The sequence below is a fragment of the Geotrypetes seraphini genome, chromosome 5, assembly GCF_902459505.1.
Source record: "Geotrypetes seraphini chromosome 5, aGeoSer1.1, whole genome shotgun sequence".
NCBI classification, from domain to species: Eukaryota; Metazoa; Chordata; class Amphibia; order Gymnophiona; family Dermophiidae; genus Geotrypetes; species Geotrypetes seraphini.
In genome coordinates this window covers 11,227,016-11,251,534 of record NC_047088.1, presented here as the reverse complement: position 1 = coordinate 11,251,534, position 24,519 = coordinate 11,227,016, and the positions used below count along the sequence as shown (strand labels likewise).

The 24,519-nt window shown below is 46.5% G+C and overlaps 1 protein-coding gene across 1 annotated transcript; it reads left to right on the top strand.

The window, feature by feature from the left end:
* The first annotated feature begins 3,790 nt into the window (after window positions 1–3,790).
* On the top strand, window positions 3,791–19,754 carry GPR83 (G protein-coupled receptor 83). The gene is made up of 4 exons (XM_033946388.1): window positions 3,791–4,397; window positions 5,876–6,001; window positions 10,339–10,472; window positions 18,379–19,754. Exons 1-4 carry the CDS (start codon window positions 3,933–3,935, stop codon window positions 18,992–18,994), a joined length of 1,341 nt encoding a protein of 446 aa, XP_033802279.1. The 5' UTR covers window positions 3,791–3,932; the 3' UTR covers window positions 18,995–19,754.
* Window positions 19,755–24,519: the final 4,765 nt, after the last annotated feature.

Below are 24,519 nucleotides of genomic sequence, written 5' to 3'. Positions count from 1 at the left end.
GGGTCTTTACACCTGCATTGTGATGTCATAGAACTTTCTGATTATAGAAACATAGAAACATGATGGCAGATAAAGGCCAAATGGTCCATCCGCAGCATCCACTATCTCCTCCTCTCCCTATTGGCTAAGGCTCTTAGCATTTGCATCTCCTCTTCCTATAGGCTAAGGCTCTTAACACTTGCTTTGTGATGTCAGAGAACTTTCTGATTATAGAAACATAGAAACTTGATGGCAGATATAGGCCAAATGGCCCATCCACAGCATCCACTATCTCCTCCTCTCCCTATTGGCTAAGGCTCTTAGCATTTGCATCTCCTCTTCCTATAGGCTAAGGGTCTTTACACCTGCATTGTGATGTCATAGAACTTTCTGATTATAGAAACATAGAAACATGATGGCAGATAAAGGCCAAATGGTCCATCCGCAGCATCCACTATCTCTTCCTCTCCCTATTGGCTAAGGCTCTTAACACTTGCATTGTGATGTCATAGAACTTTCTGATTATAGAAACATAGAAACATGATGGCAAATAAAGGTCAAATGGCCCATCCGCAGCATCCACTATCTCCTCCTCTCCCTATTGGCTAAGGCTCTTAGCATTTGCATCTCCTCTTCCTATAGGCTAAGGGTCTTTACACCTGCATTGTGATGTCATAGAACTTTCTGATTATAGAAACATAGAAACATGATGGCAGATAAAGGCCAAATGGTCCATCCGCAGCATCCACTATCTCCTCCTCTCCCTATTGGCTAAGGCTCTTAGCATTTGCATCTCCTCTTCCTATAGGCTAAGGCTCTTAACACTTGCTTTGTGATGTCAGAGAACTTTCTGATTATAGAAACATAGAAACTTGATGGCAGATATAGGCCAAATGGCCCATCCACAGCATCCACTATCTCCTCCTCTCCCTATTGGCTAAGGCTCTTAGCATTTGCATCTCCTCTTCCTATAGGCTAAGGGTCTTTACACCTGCATTGTGATGTCATAGAACTTTCTGATTATAGAAACATAGAAACATGATGGCAGATAAAGGCCAAATGGTCCATCCGCAGCATCCACTATCTCCTCCTCTCCCTATTGGCTAAGGCTCTTAGCATTTGCATCTCCTCTTCCTATAGGCTAAGGCTCTTAACACTTGCTTTGTGATGTCAGAGAACTTTCTGATTATAGAAACATAGAAACTTGATGGCAGATATAGGCCAAATGGCCCATCCACAGCATCCACTATCTCCTCCTCTCCCTATTGGCTAAGACTCTTAACATTTGCATCTCCTCTTCCTATAGGCTAAGACACTTGCATTGTGATATCATAGAACTTTCTGATTATAGAAACATAGAAACATGATGGCAGATGAAGACCAAATGGTCCATCCTCAGCATCCACTATCTCCTCCTCTCCCTATTGGCTAAGGCTCTTAACACTTGCATTATGATGTCAGAAAACTTTCTGATTATAGAAACTTGATGGCAGATAAAGGCCAAATGGCCCATCCAGTCTGCCCATCCGCAGCAACCATTATCTCTTCCTCTCTCTAAGAGATCCCACGTGCCTATCCCAGGATTTCTTGAAATCAGACACAGTCTTTGTCTCTACCACCTCTACTGGGACAGTTATGCCCTTTTCTGGAAAAATGACAGAAAACAGAGGGAAAGACTACATGATTGGTTATCCACATGGAACAAAACTCATTAGTGGAATGATCCAGAGATCTGCACTGTGCTGTTTAACATATTCAAATATGACCTGAAGACAGGAGTGATGAATGAGATGAGCAAATTTGCAAATAACATAATTATTCAAAGTAATTAAAATGGCAGGGGATTTCAAAGATTTGCAGAGGATCTTATGAGATTAGGAGGTTGGGCAGATGAAATTTAATGTGAATAAGCATAATTCACAAGGAGTGTGTGGCACAGTGGTTGGAGCTACAGCCTCATCACCCTTGGATTGTGGGTTCAAACCCCACACTGCTCCTTGTGACCCTGGGCAAGTCACTCAGTCCTCCATAGGCCCCAGGTACGTTAGATGGATTGTGAGCCCACCGGGACAGATAGGGAAAATACTAGAGTACCTGATTGTACAAACTGCTTAGATAAACCTTGATAGGCGGTATACAAAAACTTGATAAGCTATTTCGAGCAGGGACTGTTTAATGGTACTGAGTCATTGCACTATGGAGTGAGATTGGCATGGGAATACTCCTGCAGTTCTGGTAAATGTGTATATTTTTATACTGTTTCTTGCATCGGCTTGATTATTTGGTCATCTCTACTCTTTTTGTTTCTCTTTCGTCTAATTTGGAGCACCATTTATAGAATCCAGCCCATGGCGCATTTCGATTTTCAGAAGGCATTTGATAAATGTAAGACTTCCAAGAAAATTAAAGTGATGGGAGAAGATAATGTCCTCATATTTTGGATTAATAATTGTTTAAAGGGCAGGAAACAAATGTTTGGATGAAATGTTTTTGTTTTTTTTATGAAGAGGGAAACAATGGACTGCTTCGGGGATCTATTCTGGGACAGCTGTTGATTAACATCTTAATTACAATGAACAAGGCAATCAAATGTATTCTAAGTAATTAACACACCAGTAGACTGTGAAGAAGGACAGGAGAAGCTTGTAAGACTTGGAAACTGGACATCTAAATGGAAAAAAGGAGCTTAGGATGTGGAAAAATGTCAGCCAAATTGTTCCGAATTCTCCTTGATCATCTCCTCTATAGTGCGTATTTTGGAACTCAAGCGCTTCCCAGAAGCATTCACGAAAGGAAGGCATCTGGGTGGTGCCAGTCTCATTTTGGGATAATTCAAGAGACAAGTCAGAAATGACCAGAATACTGGACACTAATGTTCTGCCTCCATTTCTCTCCCCTACCACTTTCTCCATAGTCATTAGCAAAGCATAGAACTCCTCTATCATCCCCTTCATCTCCATCACCCTCTTGCCGACAGCAGCAGAGCCAGGAGACTTGGGGTGCTTCTTCTGCTCTTTTAGGAGGGGATGCTAAAAAGTTCTCAGCCCAACCAACCAACTTCTTAAATTCTGAGCTGAAAAGAGTGTTATCTTATTTCGTTAAGTGCCAATTTGCAGAAACAAAATTCTATGTTTTGACATTGTTTCAGATCATTGATTGGACCATATCCCCGTCATTCTCTTCTTGGCTGGGCTGAGAACTTTTCAGCACCCCCTGGTAGTGTGAAGAGTTTCAGTCTCTGGTAATCAGAGATGAGATTGTGATGTCACAATGCCTCATTCTACCAATAAGAGCCAACCTCGTCAGTGATGTCACAATGCCTCGATTATCCTATACTTGACTCACTTTTATTACATACCAAGGGGTGCAGAAAAGTTCTCAGCCCAACCAACCAACGTTCTAAATTCTGAGCTTTATTTTGCCACTGGAGCTGAAAAGTGCCAATCAGCAGAAGCAAAATTAATTCTCTGTTTTGACATTGTTCCGGATCATTGATTGAACCGTCTCCATTTAATTCTCTCCTTGGTTGGGCTGAGAAATTTTCAGCACCCCTCCTACCTTTCTCCCCCCACCCCCAGCCACTAACCACATCGCAGGTCTGGGAGGACAACCCCCACGTCTGCTTCCCGCGTTCAGCTTCCACTTACCCTCGAGCACAAAACCCGGAGCGCTGGAGCCATGTAGTGCGGATTTCAAAAGCTGGCCCAATCTGCCAGACGAGACTGCATTGGATGGCAAAGGCTCCCACGTGGGGCTGGCAAATGGCTATAAAGGAAGCACTTGGTATTCCTTAGTCTTTGATGCAGGAATTCAAGTGAGGGCAGCCCCTCTGCCCTCCAGATCTACCGCTCCAGGAATGGTTTGCATGCAGCCGGGTTTTGGAAAGAGGGGGGGAAAAGCTTGCCACCAGGGAGAACGGAAGGAGAAGAGCTGACTTAGTCCCGAGGGCATGGATGGGACATGAGGGAAGGAGATCATTCCTGCTCAATACAGATTTCCTAGAGCCCGTAGTAGGGACGGTGGACGACTGCTGTTCCTCCGGCAACATGACAAGGCACGTGTGGTTTTCCTTACCCTACGTCCCCAAGCCCTACCGCAGGACCCAGGGCACCAACGCGTCGGGCGTCTTCTACGGGCTGGCCAACCTCTCCTCCCTTTTCAATGGCCACCTCAACCCGGAAGACCTGGGCGACTTTGACAACGCCACCAAGTACGAGGGCGAGTCGCAGAGCCGCACCGCGAAGGCGCTGCTCATCGTCGCCTACTCCGTCATCATCCTCATCTCGCTCTTCGGGAACCTCCTGGTGTGCCACGTCGTGATGAAGCACAAGAGGATGCACTCGGCCACCAGCCTCTTCATCGTCAACCTGGCCATCGCAGACATCTTGATCACCCTGATGAACACCCCCTTCACTCTGGTGAGAAGCTGCTCCCCCCCGGCCAACCTTCTCCAGTTGACTTGGGACGGGGAAGGGACCAGGGACAGCAGATTTGGCTGAGAAGATGCAACGTTGTTGGTTGGTTGAAACCCTGGGACCAGGAAGAGCATTTCCATGGAAATGGATTTCTCTGGGAGGGAGGCTGGGTTGCATGTGAGATCTTATCCCTGTTCTACCTCCTTAAGTGGGTGCATCTCTCTCCTGCATTTCGGCAAACAAACTTTTCCCATGCAAAATGCTCTTCGGAACAACGATCTCAGCAGAATCGAGAGCAGCCTTAATGACACTTATATTTGAGAGATCAGGAAACTGCAGATTTGGGGGAGGGGGTGAGCTTTTCATGCAGTTTCAATGAGAAGGACTGAGGATGCCAGCTGGGAACGGGTAAGCTGAACGCTGCACTTAGCCAAAGGGCGAGCACTTAACGTTAGAGGTCTGCACGGGAACGGGGATCACGGGAATACCCCCTCACCCACGGAACTCCCACGGGGATGGAAAGCTTTGGAAGCAGGGTCCGTCAATATAATATAATGGACACATCAGCCTTAGTAAAAGAGGGGGTTTATAAGTTAATTACCTGAACAGAAAACAGAAAAAGGGTTCCACCAAAGAGATTCCTCAAGGAAAACAGCAAAAGAAACTGTGGAATTGATGAGCCTGTCAGAAGTAATTGCTGCTTTTTATGGGGACGGACGGGGATGGAGGTAATTCCTTGCGGGGATGGGTAGGGACGGAGAGGACACTGATGGGGATGGATAGGATCCTGGTGGGGACGGAGAGGATCCTGATGGGGACAGGTGGGGATGGAGAGGATCCTGGTGGGGATGGAGAGGATCCTGGTGGGGATGGGTGGGGACGGAGAGGATCCTGACGGGGACGGATGCGGATGGAGAGGATCCTGGTGGGGACGGAGAGGATCCTGGCAGGGAAGGGTGGGATGGAGAGGATCCTGGTGGGGATGGGTGGGGACGGAGAGGATCCTGTGGGGACGGAGAGGATCCTGGCAGGGACGGGTGGGATGGAGAGGATCCTGGCGGGGACGGATGCGGATGGAGAGGATCCTTGTGGGGACAGAGAGGATCCTGGCAGGGACGGGTGGGATGGAGAGGATCCTGGCGGGGACGGATGCGGATGGAGAGGATCCTTGTGGGGACAGAGAGGATCCTGGCAGGGACGGGTGGGATGGAGAGGATCCTGGCGGGGACGGGCGGGGATGGGTGGGATTTCTGTCTCCGCGCAACTCTCTACTTAATGTGCAACACCAGCAGCGAGGCTTTCAAAGCTGCCGAGATCACCTAAATATTGGTTCGCATTTCTGTGATTGTCCATCACCCACCACCTTCACAGAATTGTGACCAGTGCAGGCACCCAGCACCTTACTCTCTACCTCTTAATCGCTATCTCTACCTTGACTGTTGATCGAGATCCTAAGTCCCCCCCTCTTTTTTGTGCCACAGGTTCGCTTTGTTAGCAGTACCTGGGTCTTTGGGAAACTCATGTGCCATGTGAGCCGCTTCGTGCAATATTGCTCTGTCCATGTGTCCGTCTTGACTCTCACAGCGATTGCACTGGACCGCCACCAGGTAAGCGAAATGACACCTGAAGACGCAGCCCAACCAGTCCCATTCATTCGTTTCACTGCCTGGAAGCAGCAAAGGTGTTAGGGTTCACTGAAACCCTACTTTTCCACTTTCAAAGCAACTTGTGCATGTTAGCTGTGGCAACCCTACGAGGGGGTGCTGAAAAGTTCTCAGCCCAATCAACCATCATCTGAAATTCTGAGCATTGTTTTGCCACTGGAGCTGAAAACAGTGTGATCTTATTTTGTTAAGTTTCAGTTTGCAGAAACGAAATTCAATGTTTTGACATAGTTCCAGATCATTGAATGGACCACATCCACGTCATTCTCTTCTTGGCTGGGCTGAGAACTTTTCAGCACCCCCTGGAACTGTGAAGAGTTTCAGTCTCTGGTAACCAGAGCTGCTACTGTGATGTCATAATGCCTCTTTCCACCAATAAGAGCCAACCTCATCAGTGATGTCACAATGGCTTGATTCTCCTTTACTTGGCTCACTTTTATTACATATGAGGGGTGTTGAAAAGTTCTCAGCTCTACCAACCAACTTCCTAAATTCTGAGCGTTCTTTTGCCACTGGAGCTGAAAAGAATGTGATCTTATTTCCTTAAGTGCCAATTTGCAGAAGCTAAATTCTATGTTTTGACCTTTTTTCAAATCATTAATTGAACCATATCCATCTCATTCTCTTCTTGGCTGGGCTGAGAACTTTTCAGCACCCCCTGGAACTGTGAAGAGTTTCAGTCTCTGGTAACCAGAGCTGCTACTGTGATGTCATAATGCCTCTTTCCACCAATAAGAGCCAACCTCATCAGTGATGTCACAATGGCTTGATTCTCCTTTACTTGGCTCACTTTTATTACATATGAGGGGTGTTGAAAAGTTCTCAGCTCTACCAACCAACTTCCTAAATTCTGAGCGTTATTTTGCCACTGGAGCTGAAAAGAGTGTGATCTTATTTCCTTAAGTGCCAATTTGCAGAAACAAAATTCTGTTTTGACTTTGTTTCAGATCATTGATTGGACCATATCCACCTCATTCTCGTCTTGGCTGGGCTGAAAACTTTTCAGCACCCCCTCATGGAATCTGGACTCCGAACCAGTCACATTCGAGCTGCATGCCATTGTCAGCAAGGGTTTGTTAGTGAGCTATGGGGTATTTATTTGGATTTATATCCCGTCCTTCCAGAAGAGCTCAGAACGGGTTACAAGTTTGCATACATAATAAAGCAGAACATGACAGTACATGACATGATAGGATAATACAGATTGAGGCTGTAGATCCCCCTCCCCCCTCCCGTGGGAAAACGGCACAAAGCCATTGTTTATTCAGTGAGAGGAGAGTGAGGAAGAGCCCCCATGGATTCATGGTACTAACTTTGATTCCAGAATTTTTCTGGATTTTTTTTTTTTCTGAGCTCTGTTCCGCTTAGCACGCCAGCCTAGAAAGATGAGCGTGTTCAGCTCTCTCTATGGATCCCTCCATCCTCTGCTAAGACGAACATATATTGTGATAGAATCACCATAGTTACCACACCTCACATGCCTTAGATGGCAATAGATAAAAGCTGCCATTGATTGGCTAATACGTAGATATTACATGTATTTGTGTTCACAGAAGATAAGGCAGAAGGAGAAGCAACAGACTGACGCAAACCAAAGTCATTCAAAGGAGAGTTTATTAAATGAGTAACGACACTGGAAGGGTTAAAAAAAAACACACCACAACAACACCCCACAACAGCGCTTTTGCTCATTGAATACATTCTCTTCTGGACTACTTCTCTTTGTCTTAGTCTGCATAACTTTTTGCAGGTCTGGCTTCTGCAAATCCATCGCCTATCTGTTTTCTGGGAGCACAAAAGATAAGGGAAATCATTACAACAGCCTGACATTAGGAGACAACCAATGTAAACTGCAATTCTATCTCTTGTAGTAAAACAAAGGCTCCTGGCTAGAAAATTCATCACCGTTCCCGTCACAATCCCATGTCATTCTTTAGTGTCTAACTCCACCTCAGTCCTTCACCACCGGCATTCTTCAATGCAAGGCTTGAGGGTCAGTAGCTGGGTCCGCTCATGGTCTGATTTGTATATGAGCCAAGTATAGGATAAGGAACCCATTGTGACATCACTGATGAGGTTGGCTCTTAGGCATTGGTGGAATTATGCATTATGACATCACAATCTCAGCTCTGGATACCAGAGACTATCATTCTTTAGTGTCTATCTCTACCTCAGTCCTTCTCCACCAGCATTCTTCAATGCAAGTTTTGAGGGTCAGTGGCTGGGCCCATTCATGCTCTGATTCTTATGTGAGCCAAGTATTGTGACATCACTGATGAGGTTGGCTCTTAGGCATTGGTGGAATGAGGCATTATGACATCACAATCTCAGCTCTGGATACCAGAGACTCATTCTTTAGTGTCTATCTCTACCTTAGTCCTTCTACACCTGGGCCTATTCATACTCTGATTCTTCCCTCTCTGCTTAAAGAATGACACGGGGATGGTTTCCTGCAGTTATCTGTGAGGACAGGAACAGTGATGAATTTTCTCACGGTGTCTTTCTCTGCTCCTGGCAGCTCATGAGATCACAGAAAGGCTACTACCATATTTTCATGCCTATAAGCCACAGTTGATTGTTTTTACTTCGAGGGGTCACAGCTCATACACATTCCTTACATAAATGGGCAGTGGACCATGCAATGCGAAGTTTATCACAATGCAGCAGCAATGCAAAAATTATATGCAAATTTTATGTACAATTAATTCACACTTTTAAGCTGACAGTGGGGGGGGGGGGGGGGGGAGACGTGCCTGGCACATCCGCACGAAGGTTTTGCAGTAAGCACTGCTCTTGTGTAAATGCCCAGACAAAAATGGAAGTGTCAGTGCACACGTGTGCTGTCACTTTCAGTTTTCTACGTCGTTTGCTGCTTACTATCTGTGTTTAAAATTGACAATTTGCAGCCGTTTCATGTTTGAGCATTTGACACAAAATAATGGACATTCACACCCAAGCAGTGATAATACAGAAAGGCAGAAAATCTGCAGCTTATACTAGGGTGCAGCTTCTAGGAAGGTGTGTGTGTGATTTTTATGCTTGAAAATGTAGTTGTGACGTAGCAGGTCTTGGTAACACAAAATATAGGAAATTATCTTATTACTCGTACTGTCCAAGTTTGGGTCACAGTCAAACATGCATTGGCTTAGACCAGCGTCTTGCAAACTTTTTTGAGCCGAGGCGCACTAAACCTAGTGTCCTGGAAGTGCGCTGGCGTCAGCGTGATGATGTCATGCACATGCGTAAAGGTCCTTCAAACGGGCCTTGCGCAGAAAGACCTGCGCTGGAGAGAAGACCGGCAGAAAGACCCGCCGGACAGAAGGCCGGCAGAGAGAAGAGGTGCCGGCGTCAGGAGATTGCTTACAGGACGTGCATCTCTTCGCGAGAGGCAAGTCCTGTAGACAGTCATCCAGCGCTGGCACCTCCTTTTCCCCAGTGTACCGCGGCACACCAGAAATCTCAGGAGGCACACTGGCTTAGACGCTCGCTTTCAAGTCCATAAAAATAATGTCATTTTTGTCCTGCTAATGGATGTAAAAAGTGCTTTATAGTGGTACAATATGACCCTGTCCATACAGTTTATAATCTAAGGCAGGGGTAGGGAACTCCGGTCCTCGAGAGCTGTATTCCAGTCGGGTTTTCAGGATTTCCCCAATGAATATGCATTGAAAGCAGTGCATGCAAATTGATCTCATGCATATTCATTGGGGAAATCCTGAAAACCCGACTGGAATACAGCTCTCGAGGACCGGAGTTCCCTACCCCTGATCTAAGGGGTCCTTTTATTAAGGTGCGCACTAAATCGTTTAGTTCACCTAAATAAAAAGACCTCTAAGAGGCTTCCTGAAGAAAACGTCTATAAATCCAGTAGCAAACATGACTTTTTTCAAAACAGGGATACTCGGTGGCTTATCAAGAGCGGAGTGGGGTGCAGGGAGCTCAGGGGTGCCAAAGCAGACGCGGGTCTGCGGTCTGCCTGCTTATGGCCGTCGGCTCTGCCAGCCCCGCCTCCTCTGACATCAACTTCCTGTTCCAGGGCGGGGAGCAGCAGAGCCGAGGGCCACATGCAGGCGGCCCACAACCCTGCAACCAATCCAGCGAAAGAGGAGTCAATCTTCCTGTCATATATGCTACAGGAGGGAGAAAAGAGGCCTAGCCAGGAGTAGGGATAGTGCTGATTCCCCCAAGGAAGCAGGAGTGTAAGAACTTCCAGGATCAATTTTCTTTGAAATCTGTCACATGACAATCAGGGGGTTGAATGTCCGGGCTTTTCTCTTTAGGTGATCATGCATCCCTTGAAACCCCGCATGTCCACTGTCAGAGGAGTCATCTGCATTGGTGTCATTTGGGTCCTGGCGAGCTGCTTCTCTCTTCCTCACGCAATCTACCAGAAGCTGGGGGAGTTCTACATTGGGTAAGTTTATAGTAGAGAGTTGCGCAGGGACAGAAATCCCACCCGTCCCCGCCAAAGTCCCACCCATCCCCGTGAGGAATCACCTCCGACCCCACCCGTCCCTATAAACTACAGAAATAGTTATTTCATTTAATTATGCTACTGAATTAAAGGCTCTGGTAGATGGGTGTCAGACAAGCAAAAAGACTTTATTAATTTGGAAATATTAATTGGGAAGAATACATACTTTGTAAACGGGTTTCTACCAGAGCCTCTAATGTTTATAAATTTTTATCAACACAACTAATATACTACTTTATCCTGAAGCAAAAAAAAATAATAATTTTTTTCCTAGCTTTGTTGCCTGGTTTCTGCTTTCCTCATATTCTCATTCAATTCCTTCCATCCACTGTCTCTCTTCTCTCTGCGGCTTCCATTTGCTCTTACTGTGCCTCTCCCTTTCTCCCCCCTTCCAAATTGGTCTGGCACCCATCTTCTTCCCTCCACTCCCCCCATAGTCTGGCATCTCCGTCTTCTTCCCTGCCAACATCTTCTCCCCACTCTCTCTTCCCCATTTCCTTTCAGCGTCCTTCTCCCCATCTTCCCCATGTCCTGTCAGCGTCCTTCTCCCCATCTTCCCCATGTCCTGTCAGCGTCCTTCTCCCCATCTTCCCCATGTCCTGTCAGCGTCCTTCTCCCCCCTCTGCCTTCCCCATGTCCTTTCAGTGTCCTTCTCCCCCTCCGTCTTCCCCATGTCCTTTCAGCATCCTTCTCCCCCCCCCCGTCTTCCCCATGTCCTTTCAGCATCCTTCTCCACCCCTTTGTCTTCCCCATGTGCTTTCAGCGTCCTTCTCCCCCCATCTTCCCCATGTCCTTTCAGCGTCCTTCTCCACCCCTTTGTCTTCCCCAGTGCTTTCAGCGTCCTTCTTCCCACTCTGTCTTTCCCATGTCCTTTCAGCGTCCTTCCCCCCCCCACATCTTCCCCATGTCCTTTCAGCATCCTTCTCCACCCCTTTGTCTTCTCCAGTGCTTTTAGCGTCCTTCTCTCCCCTCAGTTTTACCTTAAGCGTCTTTTCCTCTCCACTCCACCTTTCCTCCCTCCCTGCCCTCCCTGCCCTCCACTCCACCTTTGTGGCGCTTCCCCGCCCGACTGACAACAGAACAGGCCCGGTCCGACAAAACTCCCTGCCCTGTAGCCGCAAATCTAAATTACCTTCTTACAGCAACTGGAGTATTGAAGCTGCTGTAAGAAAGTAATTTAGATTCGCGGCTACAGGGCAGGGAGATTTGTCGGACCGGGCCTGTTGGTCGGTCGGAGGAAGCACCACAAAGGTAAGGGGACCTGGCCGGCTGTGCACCCCCCCATGGCTGCACCCGGGGTGGACCTCCCCGCCCCCCCCCTTGGCACGCCACTGCCGATCGCAGCACAAAGCCGATCGGAATGGAAGTCTTCCCGATGTCAGCGCTGACGTCAGAGGGAGGGAGGGAGGGCTTTGCTTAAGCACTCCCTCCGATGTCAGCGCTAACGTCATGGAAGACTTCCGTTCCGATTGGCTGTGTGCTGCGGCAGGGCAGGTAGGGAGAAGACGAGCCTCGCATCCAACCCGCAGGAACCCCGCGACCCTCGGAGGTGTCCCCATGGGATCCCCGTGACCTGAAGGGGGATCCTGCGGGATTCCCGTCGTCCCCGTTCCTGTTCAGCTCTCTAGTTTATAGTATAACTTGTACTGTTTCAGGGTAACATAAGAATAGCCATACTGGAGCAGATTAAAGGTCCCTTAAGCCCAGTATCCATTTTCCAACTGTGGCCAATCCAGGTCGCAAGTACTTGGCAAGATCCCCAAAGTAGCAAAATTTCAAGCTGTTTTCAAGGCAGGCGCAAGAATGGTGGATGTCCTAGGCAGACATTCAGCCATATAATCCTCTGGATTAACTTTCAGGCTTCATTAGTAAACATGACTTCAAGAAACTTAATAAGTTTAATTGATTTGTCAAACTCTGGATGCTACTTCTCCAAAAAGTTGTACTTGCTTGTAATAGTACGAGGAGGTGCTGAAAAGTTCTCAGCCCGACCAACCAACTTCCTAAACTCTGAGCGTTCTTTTGCCACTGTGGCTGAAAAAAGTGTGATCTTATTTCATTAAGTGGCAATCTGCAGAAACAAAATTCTGTTTTGATCTTGTTTCAGATCATTGATTGAACCATATCCACCTCATTCTCTTCTTGGTTGGGCTGAGAACTTTTCAACGCCCACTCAGCAACATTCCAGAGCTGAGCTTGTGATGTCATAATGCCTCATTCCACCATTAACAACCAGACTCATCAGTGATGTCACAATAGCTTGATTGTCCTCTACTTTGCTCACTTTTATTACATATGAGGCATGCTGAAAAGTTCTCAGTCCAACCAACCAACTTCCTAAATTCTGAGCATTATTTTGCCACTTTAGGTGAAAAGAGTGTTATCTTATTTCATTAAGTACCAAATTGCAGAAACAAAATTCTATGTTTTGACATTGTTTCGGATCATTGATCGAACCATATCCATGTCATTCTCTTCTTGAGAACTTTTCAGCACCCCCTGGAAGTGTGAAGAGTTTCAGTCCTTGGGAAGCAGAGCAGAGATTGTGATGTCATAATGCCTCATTCCACCAATAAGAGCCAACCTCATCAGTGATGTCACAATGGCTTGATCGTCCTATACTTGGCTCACTTTTATTAGATATGAGGCGTGCTGAAAAGTTCTCAGTCCAACCCACCAACTTCCTAAATTCTGAGCATTATTTTGCCACTGTAGGTGAAAAGAGTGTGATCTTATTTCATTAAGTACCAAATTGCAGAAACGAAATTCTCTGTTTTGACATCGTTTCAGATCATTGATTGAACCACATCCACGTCATTCTCTTCTTGGTTGGGCTAACTTTTCAGCAAACCCTGATGGTGTGAAGAGTTTCAGTCTCATAATGTGTCTGTGATGTCATAATGCCTCATTCCACCAATAAGATCCAACCTCATCAGTGATATCACAATGGTTTGATTGTCCTATGCTTGGCTCACATAAGAACATAAGAAAAGCCAAAATGAGTCAGACCAATGGTCCATCTAGCCTGGTATCCTGTCTCCAATCATGGCCAATCCCGGTTACAAGTACCTTGCAGAAACCCAAATATTATGAGGAGTGCTGAAAAGTTCTCAGCCCAACCAACCAACTTCCTAAATTCTGAGCCTTATTTTGCCACTGTAGCTGAAAAGAGTGTGTTCATATTTTGTTAAGTGCCATTTCGCAGAAACAAAATTCTCTGTTTCGACTGTGTTTCAGATCATTGATTGAACCACATCCAGGTCATTCTCTTCTTGGCTGGGCTGAGAACTTTTCAGCACCCCCTGGTAGTGTGAAGAGTTTCAGTCTCTGGTAATCAGAGATGAGATTGTGATGTCACAATGCCTCATTCCACCAATAAGAGCCAACTTCATCAGTTGATGTCACAATGCCTCGATTGTCCTTTCTGTGGTGTTGAAAAGTTCTCAGCCCAACCAACCAACTTCCTAAATTCTGAGCCTTATTTTGCCACTGTAGCCGAAACGAGTGTGTTCGTATTTTGTTAAGTGCCAATTTGCAGAAACGAAAGTTGGATTTATCTGCCTGCCTTAGTTAATACAAGAAGAGTGAAAAACTTGCTTATAAAAATATGATGGCACTGGCCCCTGTAGTATTTTACATATAAAACAGGCCGACTTAAATTGAATGTGAGCTTCAGTAGGAAGTCAATGAAGTCTGTTAAAATAATTGGAAATGTCATCAGTTTTATCAGTACTAAGCATACAATGCTTCATTAAAAGCCATTCAAACTTCTGAAAAGGTATGAATTAATTTTTCAGTGATCGGATACAGCAGGGTTAAGCTTTAGAAAGGGATACGGTACCTTGATAAAAACCCCTGAAAGCATGACCACAAGTTTTAAACTATTTATCCACTAAGGTGGATAAATTTAATAGCAAAGTATGGAGGATCCGGTGAGGAAGAATTTCTACGAGTGCTAGGCGGTACTTCTGAGGATCTAGAAACGTTGTATTATTCACTTTGAAGAGAGTTAGGAGGGAGAATCCAATCTGAAGTTTGGGTTATACTCTCGCAGACAATCCCATTATACTACGAACCGAGTGACGGCTGTATTACTTATCCTCAGAAAAGTTCTGCCAATCAGCATTTTGCAGCCGCCTCTTTGATGAGTAACTGTTTGGAACGCTTTCCCAGAAAATCAACATATGTCTGTTTTTTCAGGTGGTTTTGGTTTTTTTCTGTATTATCTATGAATCATTTTAACTGTAAACTAGAGAATGACATGGGGAAAAAAATCTGTCCACGCCACTGCCCCATCACCGGACCACCGTCCCCGTCGCATCCACCCTTCCCTCTCGCCACCTCACCGCCCTTCAGCGGCCCGAGAATCTCCCTCCCTCCCCCTTACCTTCGCGGCGCTTTAGTAAAGAAACTTACTGAAGCCGGCGGAGACTGCCTGCCTGTGCTTGCAGTTGCGCGGGTGTGGGCGGAAGCTTCTCTGACGCAACCGGAAGTTGCGTCAGAGGAGAAGCTTCCACCAACACACACGCGACTGCAGGCACAGGCAGGCAGTCTCCGTCGGCTTCAGTAAGTTGCTTTACTAAAGCGCCGCAAAGGTAAGGGGGAGATAGATTTGGCAGGAGGGAGGGAGCTACGCGCGATCGGTGACAGTGCGCCTTCCCTCTCTTAACTGCAGGGACAAGGCCATTCAACGCTCCACGGGGCAGTGGATGCTTTGTCCCCGTGCCCGCAGTGAGCACTCCCCCCCCCCCCACACTGTTTCAGCTAGCCGCGGGTAACTGCCACCGTGTCATCCCTCTACTGTAAACCACTCTCCCGGGCTGCAACTACCAGTCTTTCTTCCTTTAACCATTTGTGTGTTGAGTTTGGATCAATGAATGGTTCTTGAAATAACACTTTCTATTCCCCATTGCGCTAATGTATTTATCACTTGTTTTTCCATTTGGCTGATCGATTTCTTTAAAGGGCTTTTATTTTCCTACTTTTGCAAATCCTGTAGCTTCCTTTGCTGTGGGTTCTGGAATGTTGCTTCTTTCTCTTTTCCAGTGGCGTACCAAGGGGGGGAGGTCCGCCCCGGGTGTAGCCTTAGGGGGGGTGCACAGCCGGACAGGTCTGGAAAATTCCTGGGCTGCGACGGCACTCAGCGGCATCAGCGCCACCCCCCCACCCCCCCGTGATGCCATTCAGCAACATCAGCGCCCCCTCTGCCCCGCGACAGCACTCAAGTTCGGCCTCCTTATCCCGGCATCAGCAGAACTTCAGATCAGCAACAGGTGCTCAGTCAAAAGCTTCCCCTGACTCAGCTTCCTGTTTCCGCCCAGGCAGTTCAGTCACGGGAAGCTTTAGACTGAGCACCTGTTGCCAATCTGAAGTTCTGCTGATGCCAGGAGAAGGAGGCCAAACTTGAGTGCTGTTGCGGGCAGGGGGGCGCCGATACCGCTGTGTGCCTTGCAGGAGGGGGGGCTCATGCCATTGCAGCCCAGGAATTTTCCGGACCTGTCCGGCTGTGCACCCTCCTAAGGCTTCACCCGGGGTGGACCGCCCCCCCGCGGTACACCACTGCTTTTTTCCAAGATTTTTATTAACCCTCCCCCCCCTCTTTGTATCAAGCTGTATAATGGAGAGCCCAGCATTTAGATTGCGCCGCTCAGTAGCGCAACTTGATAAAAGAGGGGGTATGTATGTTAAGCTCCTATCTTTAGGCACCTCTTATAGAATTTACCCCTAGGCCCAAATTTCTGCAATCAGTTTTTAGCACCATATATAGAGCTAGGCCAAATGTCTTTTCGACGACAGCAGAAGACAATTTTATTTCAGACAGCTTTTACTGTATCTACTCGAATATAAACCGGAATTTGGGGGTCCAAAAATGGGGGTCTTGGTTTATATTCAGGCCAGCGTCCAGCACACCCCGCCCCCCTCCCAAACTTATTGCAGGCTTCCGCCGGGTCGCAAGGGTCTGCACCATGTCCCCCCCCCCCCCTGCCCTGTCCTTCTTACTTTCTCTGCCGCTGGAATTCCTGGTGGTCCAGAGGTGTAGCGGGCTGGAGCGAGCTTTCCGCGCTCCTGCCCCGCTGCCAAGCCGGTCAGTCACTGCCGTGAGTTCCAGCTTCAGCCGCTGAGCGGTACCACATTTTGGCACTGCTGCTTGGCGCTGAGCGGCTTCCTGAATGGCTCCCGTGAATTGTCTCGAGAATACGGTAACTGTTTTAAGGCCCATTTTAGAAAGATGTGATAAATGCACCCAAAGCCTGTACGACTTGAAAGGGCTTCGGTGCATTTACTTTGCTTCTATTCATTTTCTTGTGACTTTATTAATCCTAGTATTGAGAAGTATGTCTTATGTTATCCACAATGAACTGTTAACGTACCTACTGGAATATAAGTTTTATTATCTCATGTCATTTATCATTTCTATAGCGCCAAAAGACATACGCAGCGCTGTACATTTAACATGTAGGTGATGGTCCCTGCTCAGAAGAGCTTTATAAACTGCCTTATTCCAAGGTGGGATACAGAAAAGCAAACATATTAATTTCAATCGACATAAAAACTCACAGAACAAATAAACACAGAATTATGTATTGTATTCCTTCAAAAAGTGCTTCCCAAAAAGGACAGTTATGACGTGGTTCTCAGCCCTACCAACCCACTTCCTAAATTCTGAGCGTTCTTTTACCACTGGAGCTGAAAAGAGTGTGATCTTATCTCCTTAAGTGCCAATTTACAGAAACAAAATTCAATGTTTTGACATTGTTCCAGATCATTGAATGGACCATATCCAGGTCATTCTCTTCTTGGCTGGGCTGAGAACTTTTCAGCACCCCCTGGAACTGTGAAGAGTTTCAGTCTCTGGTAATCAGAGCTGCTACTGTGATGTCATAATGCCTCTTTCCACCAATAAGAGCCAACTTCATCAGTGATGTCACAAGGGCTAGATTGTCCTATACTTGGCTCACTTTTATTACATATGAATGGAGTTGAAAATAGAGAGTTGCACGGGGACAGAAATCCCACCCATCCCCGCCAGGATCCTCTCCGTCCCCACCCATCCCCGTCAGGATCCTCTCCGTCCCCACCCGTCCCCGTCAGGATCCTCTCCGTCCCCACCCATCCCCTCAAGGAACTACCTCCATCTCCGCCCGTCCCCATAAAAAGCAGCAATTACTTCTGACAGGATCATCAATTCCACAGTTTCTTTTGTGTTTGTGCTGCTGTTTTCCTTGTGGAATCTCTTTGGTGGAACCCTTTTTTGTTTTCTGTCCAGGTAATTAACTTATAAACCCCCTCTTTTACTAAGGCTGACGTGTCCATTATATTATATGGACGAACCCTGCTTCCAAAGCCTTCCATCCCCGTGGGAGTCCCATGGGCCAGAGGGGTGTCCCCGTGGGAGTTCCGTGGGTTAGGGGGGAGTCCCGCGGGACCCGCAGGATTCCTGCAATCCCCGTTCCCGTGCAGACCTCTAGTTGAAAAGTTCTCAGCCCAACCAACCCACTTCCTAAATTCTGAGCGTTCTTTTGCCACTGGAGTTGAAAAGAGTGTTTGCTTATTTCCTTAAGTACCAATTTGCAGAAACAAAATTCTCTGTTTTGACATCGTTTCAGATCATTGATTGAACCATATCCACATCATTCTCTTCTTGGTTGGCCTGAGAACTTTTCATCACCCCCTCGTATCTTTCTCCTTAACGCTCTGCAATCTGATGTATTTATATGTCCCATAGCACTGTACTCGTGGAAATACATATGTCTAGCAGTGTTCTAGAAATGGTGCAATAAGTCCTAACTGGACTCCTAGCCCCCCGATCCCTCTTTCACACTAAAGCATCTTGTTCCTCTTGCAGAAACTCCGTACGCATGGTGTGTCTCGTCAGCTTCCCCCACCCTCCGGACCTTTTCTGGAAGTATCTGGACCTGGCCACCTTTGTGCTACTTTACGTCTTGCCTCTCTGTGTCATCTCCATCACCTACACCATGGTGGCCAAAAAGCTGTGGATGCGTAACGCCATCGGCGACATCACGATGGAACAGTATTATGCTCACCGCCGGAAGAAGAAGATGACCTTGAAGATGCTGATGCTGGTGGTGGTGGTCTTTGCCGTCTGTTGGTTTCCTCTGAATTGCTACGTTGTTCTCATGTCCAGCAGGGCCATCGGCATCAACAACGCCCTCTACTTTGCTTTCCACTGGTTTGCCATGAGTAGCACCTGTTACAACCCCTTCATCTACTGTTGGCTGAATGAAAGTTTCCGCTCCGAACTGAAGGCCTTGCTGTGCGTGTGCAGGCGGAGAAGCACGGCACAGAGTCACGCCCTGCAGTCCATCTCCCCTCCCTTCAGGCATGCCTGGATGGAGAACTATAAACAAACGAATTCCCTTCCGAGTGCCCAGTCAGCCTCCAATGTCAACTCGGGCAGGACGGACATCTCCATAGTGGAGCCCATCGTGGCAGTGAGCTAACACAGCTGGAGCAGACTGACGCGGGGATCTCATTGCTCAGAAAGTCGCTGCTGTGATTTTTCCCTCTCGCGTGAGGATGGTGTTTTAGAAAAAGCCACAAGCTGACATTTTTAAAACTGGTTTCACAAAGAAATGCATTGAAAACCTTATATTGTTATCAACGTACACCCAACGTTCATAGTTGCAATGCCGCAGCTTGAAGGAACTTGCAATGTAATGTACACTCAGGGAAGTTAAGTGACTTGCACAGAGACACAGAGGAAGACAATGTTTGTAATGAGAACTTGGGTCTTCCAAGATTCACAGCTCGATCTTGGTCTGAGCTATTTGCGATGTTTGAGAGCTTTGGCACTCTTATAGACATTCTCCTGAAATCCCACCAGCAATGGAGGACAAGATCTACATTCTCTACGTTTTGCAACATTTCTGCTTCTTGGCCTGTCCTGGCGTCTTTCCATCTTAACATTGTTTTGTATCACATTTTATGAACTCTTCTAATATCATTCAAGTCTAGTTACAGGTTTAGAGATGTGATTTTTTTTTTTCTAATCTCTTCTATTCCAAATCAGTTTGAAATGGTGCTTTTTAATATTTCAAAATAGTGTAAAGCAGAGACAGTTTTGAAATGAAGACTCATCCATGGTACTTCGAAGGGCTTTTGTCTCTTGCTTTCTAGGATATTGAATTTATTTCTGTAACTAACCCAAGACTTTTTCAAAATTTGTCTTAACTAAATTATACATTAGTTCAAGGGTTCTCAACCCAGTCCTCAAGCCAGTTTGATTGTCAAGCTATCCACAATGAAAAGATAAATTTACTTAACCTGCCTCCAATATTTGCAAATCTCTCATTTGGGTATACTGAAAATCTGACTGGCTAAGCGTGTCCTGAGTACTGGTCAAGAATCACTGGTGTAGTTTAAAAGGACGGACAAGCCAACCAGTCCTGCTTTTATCCAAAGTAACCGTTAGTTTTAGAAATATTGGAATAATAAATTCACAGATGGCTTGGAGTAAGCCAGGATTGATTCAGACCATCCCTTATGATTGTCAGCCAGTCAGGGTTTTCAGGATTTCTCTGATAAATATGCAGAATATATTGGAGATGGTAGAGGCATTACTGGCTGGGGAAGCGAATGGCCGTGGCCTGGTTTGGCCACTACTTTCTGTCACAGTACTCTCTAGCTAATTACTGTAACGTAGTTAGAACAATTAACCCATGACTGGACTTTTAAGTAGAGGATCTGCCTTTTCAAGTTTTCCAGTGTGTTGTAATCTCATCATAGTCTCATTGCAGTGGGTTTCACTTCCAGCCCTTGAGGGCTGCAAGTGGGTCGAGTTCTCCACATGCCCATAAGATATATATGCATAAGAAGATAGAATTGCATGCATTGGAGATATTCTGCCTACAGATCTATTCCATCATATTCATTCGAGGTCTCTTGGGAGCTCCATCAGTGGATTTCACCCACTAGACAGAATCAGGTACACACTGACAAAATAACTTTTCTTACTCTGTCTTTAGGGATAAAACTTAACATTTTTATCCCATAGGGAAGTAAATGCATATTAATATTTTTAAGAAAGTGATTGTGATATCATTTTGCACTGCAGAAGACATTTCACCAGAAGTCACCCATGTCTGAGATAGGTTCATTCATTCCTGGGTTTGCCCCATCATATCTCCAGCATTAGACTGAAACCAGTGATTATCAATCGTGTCTGAGGCCGTTATCATGGCGAAATAATATCATGCAGACCCCCCAGCGGAGTAGAATAATGATGCACTATGGAGACTCCCAGGTTGTGACCCCAGACCCTGACTTTGCGATTTGGGGTCCAGACCCACAGTTTGGAACACTCAGACTTAGGCTCCTTTCAGAATCTCCAAGGGCCCTCAAAGTATGGAAAATGCATTCCGTAGCATGTCTAGAAGAATTTGACACTTGCTCAATTGATGTAGCACACATTAAAAAGTTCTAATCTAATCTAAACCTTAAGTTTATATACCGCATCATCTCCATGAAGTTTCATCTGTACCGAGAGGGACCAGGCACGGAGTCTCATTATGCAAGCTGTAATGTTTTCGTGGAGGTTGGTGAGGTTCTGGTCAGTCTCAAGGAGGACAAGGATGTCATCTGCGTATGTGTAGATTGTTTCAAGGGGGGATAGTTGAAAGAGTTTCAGGGAGGACATGTAGATGTTAAAGAGAATAGGGGAAAGGGGTGATCCCTGAGGGACACTGCAATATGGAGTCCAAGGAGTGGACATGGTGCCGTTTGTGTTGACGGTGTAGGAGCGGGAGCGTAAGAAGTTTGAGAACCACATTAGGACGGTGGAGTCAATTCCAATCTCGGAAAGTTGGTAAAGTAGTATGTCGTGGTGGACGACATCAAAAGCAGCAGAAAGATCGAATTGTAATAGGACAGCAAATTGGTTACGTGAGTGTAGTTGTTGCATCTTTGAAATTAGGGAAACTAGGAGGGATTCGGTGCTGAGGCTGGGTCTGAAGCCGTGTTGGTAGGGGTGGAGAATGGAGAATCTCTCGAGATAGGAAGAGAGCTAGGTAGCAACTATGGTTTCTAGGAGTTTGGTAAGTAGAGGGATATTTGCTATGGGACGGTAGTTCTAACATGCATTGTAAAAAAAATGTTTATTGAAATGAATGAAAATCAGGGTTTTTTTCCTTAGAGATCATCTGAAGCAATCGCTTAGAGCCAAAACACAGAACCGTGTTGAGTCTGAGCCTGTCTTCTGAATTTCCACTATCTTTTGGGGACTTGTTTTATGGAGACCTATGCTTTTCTTTTTGATCATAATCCACTTTATGGTTTCTCATTTCTTACTATCATTTTTATTGGTCCAGCCCTAAATTCCTGTCCTTTGGAATGCTCTTCCCCATGTTCTTTGGAGGGAAATTTCCTACAAGCATTTAGGTAAGCTTTGAAGACATAATTCTTTGAGGCCGCCTTTGGCACTTTGTGGTCAGGGCTCTGACAGATGATGGCATTTCTTGGGGGGTGATGTATGTCTGTTTCTTTCCTATATTTTGCTGGTATTCCTTTCTTACGTGATTTTGGCCTGTAAACCACTTTGGCTTTTTGTTAGGCAACGCAGTTATAGTAAATGATACAATAAGCATACATTTACAGTATATGCTTATACAATGGTGCCTCGCATAACGGACGCCTCGTACAGCGAACGCTGCGCATAACGAACTTTTTGTCTTGCTCCCTATAACGAACTTCGTTTCACACAACGAAGTCGGCCGAGGGGCCCGGGGGGGGGGGGGGCGGAACTACTCTCGCCGCTTCCTAATGTGAGCCGGGAACAGCAGCACCCTCCTGTCTGAATGCAGTGTTCCATCATCTCCCTCCACCTTACCTTAAAAACCGAGTTTTCCGGTTTTCTTTTTCGGCCAGCCACACACTTTCAAAGAGCAGCACATGCGCGCATGCTCTGTTGTTCAATCTTCTCCTCTGACGCAACCGGAAACCGGAAGTTGCAGGAGAGGAGAACATTGATCAACTCCAGCAGCTGCGCGTGCACAGCTTTTTGAGATCGTGCGGCTGGGTGAGGGAGAAGGCTGGCAGGCTCTGCATGTGAGGTGAGGTGGAGGGAGGGAAATGTAGGGCTGCAGAACGAATTATTTTGTTTTACAGGTATTCTTATGGGAAAACGCGTTTCACACAACGAACGTTTCACATAACAAACTTGCTCCTGGAACGGATTAAGTTCGTTGTGTGAGGCACCACTTGTAAATGCCAAAAAGAAAATCCATCTAAGTGCTATTCTGTAAACAGGGGAAAGCGGATGGGACTTAATGTATCACCTTTCTGTGGTTACAATCAAAGCGATTTACATTATTATATTCAGGTGCTTATTATTTTGTACCTGGAGTAATGGAGGATTAAGGCCCAAATATTCAAAAGCTTTCCTTGCCAGTAAGACTTCTTAAAACAGTCCTACTAGAACGGAAGATCTCCCGATGATGTTCATAAGGGCTCTCAACAGCTGCTACCAATCCTCTCCTTGTGATGAACAAAAGGGACCCCCCCACCCCACTTTTTAAAGGGCATAAATTTCTGGCAGGTCTGGTCCTTCCGGTAGCTGTTATAGGTGTGTTACGTGAGGCACACACAACAGGTGGTGCCTGTTAAAAAAATCCAACAGCCCCTTCTCTCCGATCAGCTGAGCCGGCAAGTGAAGCCTCGACGAGCTGCAGGACTCCCTGAAGTCGGCTGCAGCCTATTTGCAAGCGCCACTGCGATCACCCAGATGTCATATTTACACCTTTTTAGCTTACAAAGCAACCTTGAAATGACTTTCCATCTCTCTCTCTCACACCCACACACTCTCCCTTTGCATGCTCAAACATTGCATCAAGTTCGTCAAGTGCCTTATTTTTAAAGTTGCACTTTCATCATTGTCTTTCCAATGATTCTTCTGGGGCTGTAATAAACGCACAGACACAACAGCAGTAAACTGAAGATTTATAATTGAACTAGTTTTTTAGCCCGTTACATTAACGGGTGCTAGAATAGATGTGTAGACTTAGGCATTTCTTTCTTTTTCTTTCTTTCTGTCTTTCTTTCTGTCTCATTCCCTGGCCCCCCGTCTGTCTTTCTTTCTGTCACTTTCCCTTTTCCCTGTCTGTCTTTCTTTCTGTCTTTCTCCCACTGTTTCAAGACAATAGTTTCTGTGCCTCTCCTATTTTTGGTATTAGAAGTTCTTGCAAAATATTTTTTTTTCTTCCCTTTTCACGTAGTGCTACTCCTTAGGACGCTCCACATGGTCAGAAAGAGACAGGGGGAGAGAGAGAGACAGAAAGAAAGACAGACAGGGGGAGAAAGAGAGACAGAAAGAAAGAAAGACAGACAGGGGGAAGGGAGAGCAACAGAAAGAAAGACAGACAGGGGGCCAGGGAAAGAGACAGAAAGAAAGACAGAGCCTCAAAATAGACCTGGTGGGCTGCGAATTTGAGACCACTGATCTATAGCAACAGATGATCATAGTTCCCAAAAAGCACTTTATGCCTGGCCTTTTAAGTTTTCTGTGGGATATGATACATTATTGCTAATGTAATAAAAATAATAATAAAAAAAAAATAATCGGATCCCCGAGTCCTTCATAGCCTGAGCGAGAGCCAATGCACCAACTCAGAAGAAATGGCGTCCTTGAAAGGTCTCTGGCCTCGAGACCATCCCCCCCTCCCCCACCCCCACCCCCACATTCACGTTCCGTTACCTGAGCCGCTGCTGGTCCCCTTTCAGCGAAAGCCACGCCGTGCATCACCCTCACGCAGCGCGAGCAGAGGGGGGTAAGGTCCCTCGCGGCGCCGGGGTGGGCGGGCTGCGCTCGCATCTCTCCCGCGCTGGTTAAAGGCTCACGCTGGACACAGCCGTTGCTCGGGGCGCCTGGAATTCCCACGCGGAACGAAGAGCTTCAGGAGACGCTCGCTCAAGGGAAACGGTGGGTGACTGAGAGGTGGCGCTACCCCACCTCCCCCTTGAGGAGGTAAGCCCG